We start from the raw sequence: 13,252 nt of genomic DNA, 5'->3' as shown, positions 1-13,252 counted from the left end.
CTATCATGGGTGTTACGTGTCTGCTATTTTTTTTCTACTGCTCTCCCCCTCCCCCCCTTTTCTTCAGCACTTTACTGGCTATAGGTTACCGGGTAATTGGAATGGAGGCCTGGGGAGAAAAAGGACCAATGATGAGCAAGAGCTGACCAGAGGAGGCGGAGCCCTCCATTTAAAAGCAGCTCCGGAAGTCCCCGAGGGGGGGAGGAAAGAAGGAGAGAGCCTGTTGTTTGCTAGTTGTTTGCTAGTTGTTTGCTAGTTGTTTGCTAGTTGTTTGCTAGTTGTTTGCTAGTTGTTTGCTAGTTGTTTGCTAGTTGTTTGCTAGTTGTTTTGGTTATCCTAGCTCACCTGGTTTAGGAACAGGTAAGAATGTGCGCGCACCTACATTCCACCACATAGGTTTTTCTATTGTTTAGACACCCTAGTTAGAGGGCAGGTGCCACCCACTGTATTTTTTTTTGTAGCTTAGCCTAGAGTAGTCAGCTAGTCTGTTCCTGTCTGTTAGTTAGGTTAAGCTTCCCAAAATACAGCCTAGAGTAGACCCTTTTGTTGAGTTCATTTCTTTGGCACTGTCCATGTTCTTTTGCCAGTGTGAGTCTAGTCTTCTTGACTCTGTAAAGCACGCTTGGGATTTGTTTCTTACCTTACTGCACGTGACCATTAAACATTAACTACTCTAAACTCTGGTCCTGCTTTTTGTTCAAACGGCCTGTAACATCTAAACTGGTTATTGTTCCACACTCCCCTAGGCCTAGCCAAGGTGGGAACGTAGCAATGGGCCAGCACGATGTGGAACGCCAATCGGGACATCAGTGCAGACTCCCTTTTTACCAGGCACTTAGCTGAGGTGTTTGGTGTTTCAAAGGCCGACCAACATTATCAAGTCCCCGGACTGGACTGCAGACGTCTGGGGGCACCGGAATAACAACAAGCCATGGTTCACAGCCAAACTGAAAAAACTTCGACATGCCAAGGAAGATGCCTACAGAGGGGAGGACAAAGCACTGTACAAGCAGGCCAGGAACCAACTGACAAAAGAGATCAGAATAGCCAGAAGAAGCTACTCTGAAAAGCTGAAAAGCAGGTTTTCAGCTAACAATCCTGCATCAGTGTGGAAAGGCCTGCAAGATATCACAAACTACAGGGGACCACCCCTTTCCCACTGAAACAAACAAAGACCTGGTTGACGACCTCAACACCTTCTACTGCAGGTTTAAGAACAATATATTCACACCTCTCATCCAACCTAGCCCAATGTCTGCCCCATCACACCTCTGGGAACCCCTTTTACAACTCCTCTCAGCACTCAAGTTGCGCACACGATTTGTGAAGAGGATGTGTATCGGCTCTTACAGAGACAGAAGACAAGGAAAGCTCCTGGCCCAGACGGTGTCTCCCCCTACTGTCTCAAAGCATGTGCTGACCAACTGGCTCCCATCTTCACCTATATCTTCAACAGATGACTGGAGCTGTGTGAGGTCCCCTCCTGCTTTAAACTCTCCACAATCTTCCCGGTTCCAAAGAAACTCTCCATTACTGGACTGAATGACTACAGGCCTGTCGCTCTGACATCTGTCGTCATGAAGACCTTTGAAAAGCTGGTATTGGCCCATCTAAAGTGGGTGACAGAACAGCTGCTGGATCCCCTACAGTTTGCATACCGAGCAAACAGATCGGTGGATGACTCAGTCAACATGGGGCTAAACTACATTCTGCAACACCTTGACTGCCCAGGAACATATGCCCGGATTTTGTTTGTTGACTTTAGTTCGGCTTTCAATACAATAATTCCGGGAATCCTCCACTCCAAACTCCTAAACCTTACTATACCCCCTGCCATCTGTCAATGGATCACCAGCTTCCTGACATGCAGGAAACAACAGGTGAGACTGGGAGATGATCGTAGACTTATCTACCAAGATAGAGGTGAAAATGGGAGCCAGTTGGTCAGCACATGCTTTGAGACAGGAGGGGGAGACACCGTCTGGGCCGGGAGCCTTCCTTGTCTTCTGTCTCTGAAAGAGCCGATACACATCCTTTTCACAAATCGTGAGCGCAACTTGAGTGCTGAGAGGAGTTGTAAGAGAGGAATCCAGAGGTGTGATGGGGGCAGACATTGGGCTGGGTTGGATGAGAGGTGTGAATATATTGTTCTCAAACCTGCAGTAGAAGGTGTTGAGGTCGTCAGCCAGGTCTTTGTTTGCTTCAGTGGGGAGGGGTGGTCTCCTGTAGTTTGTGATATTTTGCAGGCATTTCCACACTGATGCAGGGTCGTTAGCTGAAAACCTGCTTTTCAGCTTTTCAGAGTAGCTTCTTTTGGCTATTCTGATCTCCTTTGTCAGTTGGTTCCTGGCCTGCTTGTACAGAGCTTTGTCCTCCCCTCTGTATGCATCTTCCTTGGCATGTCAAAGTTTTTTCAGTTTGGCTGTGAACCATGGCTTGTTGTTACTGAACTTGCAGAAGGTTTTGGTTGGCACACACATGTCTTCACAAAAACTGATGTAGGATGTCACAGTGTCAGTCAGCTCATCCAGGCTGTCAGTTCCAGCCTCAAAGACACTCCAATCAGTGCAGTCAAAGCAGTCTTGTAGTTCTTGCTTTGCCTCACTGGTCCATCTCTTCACTGTTTTGACTACAGGCTTAACAGATTTTAGTTTCTGCCTGTATGTTGGAATAAGATGAACCAAGCAGTGATCAGAGTTGCCTAAAGCTGCCCGGGGTACAGAACGATACGAGTCCTTAAGAACGGTGTAGCAATGATCCAGTGTGTTTTTCCCTCTTGTCGGACAGTTAATATGTTGCCTGTATTTTGGAAGTTCTAGTGTTAGTTTTGCTGGATTGTATTTCATTCATCTTGAATTCAGACACCCAGAGCAGCTCTGACTGTAGCATTTGCATATGAACTAAAACAATTCTGTTCCAAATTTAATGAATTGCTGCTTTGAAACTGTTTTAATTAAAAATATAAAATGTTGATGTATTAAATACTTTTTTATTCTCACACTGTATCTGGTGAAAGTGTAATGTACATTAGCACTGGGACTGTGAAATTTCATTTTAGCAGTAGCCTGCTCTACATTCACTTCTAACTACAATGTTAAATAACACATCCATGATGTTCTAATTGTGGAACTAATGTCTTTGCTAATTAGGTTCTCCAAACCTAATTATTATAGACCATTTCAAGGATGTAAACCATAACTTTCTTTAATTCTGTAAGAGAAAATGTCACAGGCTGCAGTGACTAGCAGTATTATTGTGGACATTTTATTATGATTTTAAATGTATTTATTGTAATTAATGTAGTTTTTTTTTTTTTCTGCACCATACAGAAACATGAATGTTAGTTTTCAAGAGCTTATTATAAAACCACCAACTCTCAAAACTCTCACTCAGCATCTCCCACCCATTATTCACCCGCACCTGTTTTCCCCTTATCAGGCCCCTTAAAAGAGCTCTCTCTCCATTCAATTGCCGTCTGATCTACCCTACATTTACCCTAGTTTACACAGACTCCTTACTGCTGCTGTGCTAACCTGTGATCCTGTGCTTCCCTGTGGTCCTGTGCTCCTCGTTACTCCCGCTCCAGTTAAGTTCCTTTTTCCCTGCAATCTTGTTTTTTAGTTTTCTTTGTTTGACTCCTTCAGATCAATAAAACTACACTTTGTTTTACTTCTGGTTCCCAGTGACAGATGATCGGACCTAAACTAACCTCTATGGATCCCCAACCAACTCTAATAGCGGATTCAGTCAAGGAATTCGTCATCGCTCTCTGGGAGGCGTTCAGTCCGGCTCCTTGCTAGCATGGCTGCAACGCCTGCCTCCGGCAGCCCAATGGCACTTCCGGCTTCCTGCCCCGGCGAAGCGTATGAGTGCAGCGGCTTCCTTCAACAAGTCAATCTCTACATCAAAATGCAGCTTGCCAAATTCCTCACCGATCACTCCTAATCTTGCTGCTAACTGGAAAGGTTCTGTCATGGGCCAGAGCGATATGAAACACCAATAGTGTCATTATCACTTCATACTCCCATTTTACCAGTCACTTCGCTGAGGTGTTTAGTATTTGCACCCACAATGGCTGACCAACTCTTTAATCTCCACCAGGGTTTTTCCTCACTGAATGTAGTATAGCCTCCAATTCTGCACTTTGCCTGCCACTAGTGGCTGGAATGAAACCGCACTGCTCGGCGCATACCACCAGGGGCTAAATCAGAACATTAAGATGGCCAAGGCAATATATGACGACGTGCTGGGCCTAAAAACATTTATCCAGCAAGCTATATGCGTCTCCCAGTGGCTGGCCCCTGTCAATCACGTGAGGCTGAACCACCACTCCTTCCAACTGTCCCTTCCATCCCCGAACCAGAACCCATGCAGTTTAGTATCCAACGGCTATCGAGGAGAGGAAGAGAATGCTGCCTCATGGCTGGAGCATGCCTATATTGTGGTGATTCCGTTCACTTTATAAGCCAGTGCCCTGTCAGATCCCCACATCCTTTGGTGAGTACAGTCAAGATCACCTCAGAGATAACCCAAATTTCTAAATTGACGGTCAAAATTGGTGGTTCATAGTAGAGGTGGACGCCGCCACTGTCCCACCATACGGGTAATCCTGCACACCTTCAACCCTGAGCCTTATACTCCTAGAAACTCTCTCCCGCTGAACAAAACTATGATATTGGTAATCGAGAACTCTTGGCGATCAAACTGGCTCTAGAGGAGCTGGTTGGAGAGGGCGGCGCACTCATTTACCATTATCACCAATCAAAAGAACCTCCAATACCTCCGGGAAGCAAAACCTCTGTCAGGCCAGATGGGCGTTATTCTTCACACGTTTTACCTATGCGATCACCTATCTTCCTGGCAAAAATGGTAAAGCGGATGCCCTCTCAAGAATCTATGCCCAAGACGACCCCACGGATCCAGAACCTGTCATTCCCCCAATCTCATCCTTAGTTCCATAGTCTGGAACATCAATTAGGAGATTAGAACTGCAACCCCTTGGGAACCTGCCCCACAAGAATGCCCTGCGGGGAGGTCATTCGTCCCAAATACCTGCCGTCAGCTCCTGTTGCGGTCAGTCCATGAGGTCCTGGGCTCGGGCCACCCGGACAAGAGGCAGACCCTCCTTATTTTTCTGATCCTTACTGGTCCTGTGCTTCCCTGCAATCCTGTGCTTCCCTGTGGTCCTGTGCTCCTCATTACACCTGCTCCAGTTAAGTTCCTTTTTCCCTGCACTCTTGTTTCTTAGTTTCCTTTGTTTGACTCTTTCAGATCAATAAAACTACACCATGTTTTACTCCCAGTTTCTGTTGCCTGGTGATTTGTAACACATATGGACATTTTTTTTCATATTCGTTGCTATTGAAATCATAACATTAACTTACTTATGAATATGCATGTGTTTGGTGGGTGAATCTGACAATTAGGCTACGGAAGAGAAATTTGACGGTAAAAGCCGGCCCTAATTATTAAATACAAATATAATATAAATAAAACATATATTTAAAAATTACACTATTGCATTGTTTAGAAGGCCATTCCAAATGTCGGGGCGGGTCGTAATCATCCCACGGGCTGTAGTTTAAACATATTAATATTAATTTCTAATAAAACTCTGTAAAGATTGTGTACAGAAGAAACAAAACCTGTGTAGACACAAACACTATTCCCTTATCAAAAAGTCATTTTTAACATTCTCCTTTTGTTGTATCGTTTCTAATGAAGACAACTTTAATTAGCATGAAATTACACCATGGACACCAAAACCATTAAAAAAAACATTTTACATTTCAGATTTCGGCAGTTCATTAGTTTTGATAAACAGGGCAGATGATCAGTGGGGCTGAATTTTCACCTTTATCATTAGTGCAGGGGCTAAGGTAAGGATAAAGTTTCTCAGTGAAAGTTTGAGCACTGAAAGAGTAGATATGAGATTTTGCATCAACATCATAGAAGGAGACCAGCCCCTCCTCATAATCCACAAACACTCCAACCTTCTGAGGAACATTTTTCAAGGAGAGGGAAACAGGAGGAGCATCACAAACATTATATTCAGTCTTATTCCTCAGCCATACACACCAGCATCCATCTTCAGGTCTGGCTATAATCTCTCCTTTCCTGGTAATGGATTCTCTGGCGACTCCTAAATCCCACTCAGTCTTTCCTTTGACCTGCACCTCATAGTAAAATCTCCCTGAGGAGAATCCCTTCTTTCCCAACACACAGACACAATAATAAAACCTATCTGGATTATCAGGGAGATTCTGTTCTATGTCTCCACATGTAACTTGTTTTCCATCATCAGACAGGATGAGATAAGGATGAGCTGTATCAGGATCCAGAGTCACGTCCACTGAGAGACAGAAACACAGCGTGTAACAGTGAAGAGATATAGATATAGTCATGTAATCAGTAAGAGCTCACAAACCTGCATATTGTTGAATTCTCTTCAGTTCTGTTTGGAAAATAGTTTTGGAAAATGTTACATTAAGATTAAATATTTCATTTTTATAAATAAAAATACTGTAACAATAAACCAAAACACAAACATAGCTAAAAAAAAAAAAAAAACACTGCCCAGAGCTGTGGAGGCTGTGGCTGTGGCCCCTGAGGGGGCATGGCTCCGAGGTTCTGGTCTCTCCACCGAGGTGGTAGAGACCATTCTCCACTCCAGAGCTCCCTCCACTAGGAGGTTGTATGCCGCCAGGTGGCGTCTGTTCTGCTAGTGGTGTATGCACCACCAGCTGGATCCACTCAGTGGCCACAGCCACAGCCTCCACAGCTCTGGGCAGGGGTGAAATACGACACCCCCTAGGAGGTCCCTCCTCAGAGGAATCTCCCACGGAGGGTGCTCGAGGAGAGCCACCATGTCCGCGAACCATGGTTAGCGCGGCCACCTTGGAGCTACCAGGAGGAGACTGACTCCATATCGGTGAACTCTCTCCAGAACTCCCGGAAGCAGCGCGACGGGGAGGAAAGCCTACAGACGCAGCCTCGACCACTCATGACCGCTCCCCACCCCTTGAGGGACGCATCTGTCGTTAGCATAAGGCGACGACCGGGGACTCCCAGCACAGGGCCTAGAGATAGGAACCGGGGATCTCTCCAAACATCTAAGGCACGTAGGCATCGCCGCGTGACCTTGATGGTGCAGAGGGGATTGCCTCTCCGTGAGAACCCGCAGGTCCTGAGCCACCACTGAAGGGACCTCATGTACAGCAGGCCAAGTGGAATCACACTGGACGCAGCTGCCATAAGCCCTAGCAGTTTCTGGAACTGCTTGACAGTGAGAGGCTGCCTTTCTCTGACCTTCCCGACGGCCGCAAGGATGGCCACAATGCTGGCAGGAGAAAGCTGCGCACGCAAAGTAGTTGAATCCCATATGACACCAAGATAGGTGGTTCTCTGTAAAGGAGAAAGCACACTCTTTCCAGTGTTCAGCCGAAACCCTAAAGCCTTCATGTGGGCGAGAACGACATCTCAATGCTGGACCACCAGCTGCTCTGACTGAGCTAGGATCAACCAATCATTGATGTAGTTGAGGATGCAGATGCCCTGATACCTCAGGGGAACCAGAGCCACATCCAAACATTTCGTGAAGGTATGAGGTGAAAGGGCAAGGCCAAATGGAAGAACCCAAAATTGGTAAGCTTTGGCCCTGAAAGCGAACCTCAGAAACCTCCTGTGAGAAGGTAGGAAAGACACATGAAAGTATGCGTCTCTTAGATCTACCATAACAAACCAGTCCTCGGATCTGACCTGCTTGAGGGTCAGCATCTTGAACCTGAGTCGCATGAGAGAGCGGTTCAACTGACGTAGATCTAAAATAGGACGCAACCCACCGTCCTTCTTGGGAACTATGAAGTACCGACTGTAGAACCCGGACTCTCGTTCTGATTGAGGGACCACCTCGATGGCCCCCTTACTCAGGAGAGTGTCTACTTCCTGTTCCATGACCAGAGCCTGCTGTCGTCCCACCAGAGTGGGAAGAACCCCGTGAAAACGGGGCGGAGGAGACCCAAACTGAATCGAGTAACCCCGCTCTACAGTACGCAGGACCCACCGAGACACATCTGGGAGAGCTTTCGAAGCTCCCAGAAAATGCCTCAGGGGTACCAGGTCCATCTGCAAACCCCAGGATCTGGCACGACGCTCTGCCTCTTTCCTTTTTTTTTTTTTTTTTGCCAAACAATATGCCAAACAATATCACACAAACACACAGTGCGCTTTCTGAAAACACAGAAGCTGCCGCTGGCTTCTCTCATATGCGTTTTATACTCCTGGTTGCGACGTCACCTCATCGGTGACGGCCAGAGTCCAATCTTTGACTGATTACACACGTTATTCAGAGCATGAACACTCAGGCGCGTTCCCAAAGCGTTTCGACGCAGCTCGAGTTCCTGAAAGGGAACTTCTTTACCAGTATGATCCTTCATGCCTACTTAGAGCAAAAGGTGCAGGTTATCTGTTGGTACCTCAAATAATGAAAACTACAGCAGGGGGCAGATGTTTCTCTTATAAAGCCCACAGTTATGAAACAGCCTTCCAATCAGTGTTCGGGACTCAGACACAGTCTCAGTGTTCAAGTTGAGGTTGAAAACGTATTTATTTAGTCAAGTCTTTTATCAGTAGATTTTTCTTAGGTAAAGGCGCAGATCTGGAGGGAATATGGATATAGAGTGTTTGTTAAACTGGGATATTTGTATGCTGTCGTCCCCTCACTTTTACATGTTCACTCAGGTTTGTTGACCGTGGTGTGGTGGGTCATCTCTTATCCCAGAGATCCCTCATGTCTGTGTTACTTTCTGGTTCTCCCTTTTAGCTATGCTGCCATAGCGAGTCCTGCCGGAGTCCAAACTGCACAGTGACATTAACTTTTATACAACAATAAAGACACATAATAATCCATATCCATCTACTCCTGTTACCTTTCTCTCTCTCTCTCTCTCTCTCTCTCTCTCTCTCTCTCGGTCAATTTAAACATGCTCCTGAGGTTCCAGTGACCACTGTTCCTGCCCCTCTCCCCTTCGTGGATCTTTACACTTTGTCCAGGCCTGCCTCTGGACAGTGTTCTCTTCGACTGGAGGCCACTCTGTGCAGCTTGGGACGGTTTCTCATCAACGCCTTGGGTGGTTCAATGAAATTTCGAAGTAAAAACGGGCGCTTTAAGAATGGATTGGACTGTAGTTAATGTCAACAGTCTGCTACATTGACTCAGGACTTCTTTTCGCTTCTGATCATCATCACTGTACCCCGCAACATCGTATCTGTTATAAATGGACAATCGGTGCAACCCAGATAAGGAAGGGTTCCCTCTTGAGTCTGGTTCCTCTTAAGGTTTCTTCCTTATGCCATCTCTGGGAGTTTTTCCTTGCCACAGTCTTCACCGGCTTGCTCATCAGGGACAAACTTACTTTTAAAGAACATATTCACTTTTAATCACCACATTATCTGTGTAAAGCTGCTTTGAGACAATGTTCACTGTTAAAAGCGCAATACAAATAAAAATGAATTAAATTAAAATTAAACACTGACCAGTTTCATCAATCTTCTGCATTTCCTGACTGAGAGTCTCCTGAAGCTGAGCCAAAGCTCTCCTCAGAGTATCCACACTCAGTTGAGAGGTAATTGTGATGGAAGTCCAGTCCTGGGTGTGTGGAGAGCTGCACAGTGATGGGTAAATCTACAGTACAGCAGGAGAGAGGAGAAATCCCTCAGCATAAGGACCAACCTCCTGTCATGTGCTGCATTGCTATTAAGAAACAGAGGAACTCTGACCTGTAGAAGGTGGAGGTGATCCTCAGTGTGTATGAGCTGCTCCAGATCAGTGTTTCTCCTCTTTAGCTCACTGAATTCCTGCTCCAGATCTTTAATGATCTCTTTAGCCTGCCTCTCTGCTGCTTTCTGCTTCTCCTCCATCACCTTAAGCAGCTCAGCCTGGCTTCTCTCAATGCAGCATATAAGAGCACTGAACATCTTCACAGCATCTGCTTTCTCCTTCTTTGTGTTTTTCTAACAGGAGACAAATCAAGATCAATAATTTCACATAAATGCATCATGATTCTCCTAATGTGTTGTATAAAGGAGTTCTTCTGGAGGTTAGTTACTGTAAGAGACTCACTTTATTTACTTCTACAGAGTGTTTAATCTCCTCAATCTTCTTCAGTCGCTCCTGGATCTTCTGCTGAACTTCTGCTTGAGTCTTCACCAGTTCATTCTAAGAAAAATATGCGTCATGTGTTAACTCATAAGTCAGATGTTATATTTCTGATCTACAAACATTATCCATCATAAATGTTCAGTCTCTCACCTTCTTCTCAACACTCTCCTCCTCTATAGGAACAGTGTTGTGGGATTTGTCTCCTTCAGTACAGAACTGACACACACATGTCTGGTCTTCTCTGCAGAACAGCTCCAGGGGTCTCTCATATTTCTGGCAGATGTAGTCCTCCAGGTTCTCCACTGGATCTATCAGTTTGTGCTTCTTTAATAAGGAAACTCTATCATGAGGTTCCAGATGAGTCTTGCAGTAAGAAGCCATACAGATCAGGCAGGACTTCACGGCTACACACTTCTTTTCACAACAGATCTCACAGAGCACCTGAGATCGGGTGGGTTTTTCTGCAGCTCTGCTGGATTTCACTTGAATTGACTTCTTAAATGGAGCAGCAAGTGCAGAGATGAACTTATTCACACGTAGATCAGGACGATTGGAGAATTTCTCCTTACACAATGGACACTGGCAGTGTGGACTGCTGTCCCAATACTCTTTTAGACAAATCATACAGAAGTTGTGTCCACATGGAGTAGAGACTGGATCAGTGAACACATCCAGACATATGGAGCACTCAAGCTGATCTTCACACAGAGCACTGCTGGAGGAAGCCATGACTGATACAGGAGATATAATGAGAGTAAAATTAGATTACAAAACACTTAAAATTATTTCCTAAGTTAGCACTAAATAAAAAACATATCAGTAATGACCAGTCTCTTGAATTAGCTTCTCCTTACTGTGATATGTCCTTCACTGAAAATAATTGAAAAGCATTAGATTAACAAAAATTACACTTCTTATTCTGTTGTTAAAGTTGGTTAGCCAACCGCCATTTAAAGTTGCATATTCCACCACCTAATGGATTGGAGTATGAAGTTGAAGTTGTTTGCGCAAAAGAAAAACTTACTCTAATATCTGAATAAATCCGTGGTGGGCCGTGCATTTGGTACCTGGGCCTTCAGCGGGGACTTTCCCAGAGTTAATCCACCCCTTAATACCACCACTGTCACGTTGCAATTATGGAAACCATCAATACAATACAAAAACGCAATATAACAACACGTGGTATTACAGAGAGAGAGGCATTTTACATATGTAGGGGGAAAAACATTTGACTAAATCAACAAACCCAGTTAAGACTCCAAACCTCTACACTACAACCACAACTGTGCACCTACAACATCTGGAGCAGATCAGAATCAACATTTGTCTAATGACATGACAAAAACATAAAACATGTAAATAAAATACAACCTACTCACCAGAGATGCAGACTCTTAATTTACACCGCTTTTTAGAGGATGTTATCCAGTGGTACTGCTCGTGTTTACTGGTCTGTAAGTGGAGAACAAACCCTTTCCTTGGCTGAGACACGCTAGCTAGCTTCAGGCTGCAGACCTCCTCAGGATGTCTAGCTTTTCTTTAAAATGTATTTTTAAGTATGTCCGTGACCAAATCAAATTTTCTTCCTCTGTAGGCATAAATAGTTGAACTCAGATGTATTAATGTGTGCAGAACTACACACGTGTTTTGCCAGTCAAACTTGGCTGTAACAGTTTCCCTCTGACCAACCAATCAGAGGACAGAAAAATCTGATGCTATTCTGGGCCAGCTAGCTGCCCTGTGAGGCAAATATGAAATCTGATTGGTTAAAGAAACCAAGCTATTTCTTAAGGAGACTATAGTAAAAAAGCACAGCACTACAGACTTTGAAGGCCCTGGGCAGATTAGATTGACATGGCAGCACATAGAGGCTGAATTTTGATTAGTCAAAAAAAATCTAAATCCACATACACGTACTGGAAGCAGTGCAGCCAAGAGAAACGCTATGAAATAAAGAGAATAAACTGTTGGGAAGAAATTAATAAAATTTCCAACAAAAAATAATAAAATCTCCAACAAATATTAGAATTTATGTTGTAAATATACACTGGTGATCAAAATTAGAGAACAATTTATAAACAATTGAACAATTCTGAAATAATGTCATCTTCACTCCTCAACAGTTGAAGGAGTTTTTGTCCTGTCTATACCATGCTTCCAGAACACCTTTTCCACAAATTAACTAAGGCATTTAAAAAAAACATTATTTTGCAGAAAACACACTGATCAAAATTAGAGAACACTTTCAGATACCCCCCAGTTATTGGGGTTAATCTGGTACCTGGTGCTAATTTCCTTGTTTATCTGTCAACCCCTATTTAACTGGCAGCCTAACTTCCAGTTTCACTGACTCTGCAAGATGGTGGGCCGTTCTAAAGTGACTGAAAGCATCCGGCAGCAGGTTGTCCAGATGAAAGCCAAAGGGATGACCCTATCATCCATAGCAAGACAAGTTGGTCTTCCAAATCTGTGATTTCAAGAATATTGAATCTTTACAACATCACAAACTCATTCAAGTCCACCAAGAAGGCTGGTTGTCTACGGAAGACAAATACAAAAGAGGACAGGATACTGCGGAGGATCTCAATGGGCAATCGTTTCCACACTGCAGCTGGAATTGCTCACCAGTTCAGTGCTGAACGTGGTAAGGATCTGTCTCGTCATACAGTGTCTCGACGTTTAAGAGCATTTGGACTGAAAGCCCACTCTGCAGTGACCAAACCTCTCATTAGCAGAAAGAATCAAAAGGCTAGACTAAGCATGTTGTGTGGACAGAGGAGAACTGGTCCAAAGTTTACTTCAGTGATGAAAGCAAGTTTAATTTATTTGGGTCCGATGGGAAACATTATGTTCGGCGACAAACTGGAGAAAGACTGAACCCAAAGTGTGTAAAGAAGTCAGTGAAAAGTGGAGGAGGAAGTGTCATGGTTTGGGGCATGTTTTCTGCAGTAGGAGTTGGGCCTCTTATACAGCTACATGGCAGAGTGAATGCAAATGTTTATCACAACCTTCTTCAACAACATATGGTTCCTTACATGCGTTCATCACCCAATCAGCCTGCAGTGTTCATGCAGGACAACGCTCCATGTCACA

At 44.5% G+C, this 13,252-nt stretch overlaps 1 protein-coding gene and 1 long non-coding RNA gene across 7 annotated transcripts in view; one reads left to right on the top strand and one right to left on the bottom strand.

Annotated features, from left to right (window-relative positions):
* The first annotated feature begins 222 nt into the window (after positions 1–222).
* Positions 223–5,296, top strand: LOC124386828. 2 transcript variants are annotated; one of them, XR_006926023.1, is made up of 2 exons: positions 223–360; positions 3,439–5,296. It is a non-coding gene; the product is annotated as an uncharacterized LOC124386828 (long non-coding RNA). The 2 variants fall into 2 exon arrangements; XR_006926024.1 differs by having other exon boundaries at positions 3,330–5,296.
* Positions 5,297–5,401: 105 nt separating this feature from the next.
* Positions 5,402–13,252, bottom strand: part of LOC124386817 (nuclear factor 7, brain-like) — a 22,306-nt gene continuing 14,455 nt past the window's right edge. For 4 of the 5 annotated variants that reach the window (XM_046850792.1, XM_046850791.1, XM_046850788.1 and 1 more), the window contains 6 exons: positions 10,310–10,890; positions 10,121–10,216; positions 9,778–10,011; positions 9,535–9,682; positions 6,428–6,454; positions 5,402–6,352 (listed from right to left, as the gene is read on the bottom strand). In XM_046850792.1, the coding sequence (XP_046706748.1) occupies positions 5,808–6,352; positions 6,428–6,454; positions 9,535–9,682; positions 9,778–10,011; positions 10,121–10,216; positions 10,310–10,888 (1,629 nt within the window). In that variant the 5' untranslated portion in view covers positions 10,889–10,890 and the 3' untranslated portion in view covers positions 5,402–5,807. The remainder of the gene's footprint in view (positions 6,353–6,427; positions 6,455–9,534; positions 9,683–9,777; positions 10,012–10,120; positions 10,217–10,309; positions 10,891–13,252) is intronic. The other variant, XM_046850790.1, reaches the window with a different exon arrangement.

The sequence above is a fragment of the Silurus meridionalis genome, chromosome 6, assembly GCF_014805685.1.
Source record: "Silurus meridionalis isolate SWU-2019-XX chromosome 6, ASM1480568v1, whole genome shotgun sequence".
NCBI classification, from domain to species: domain Eukaryota; kingdom Metazoa; phylum Chordata; class Actinopteri; order Siluriformes; family Siluridae; genus Silurus; species Silurus meridionalis.
The sequence above is the reverse complement of the archived record's forward strand: the minus strand, read 5'-3'. Positions and strand labels throughout refer to the sequence as shown.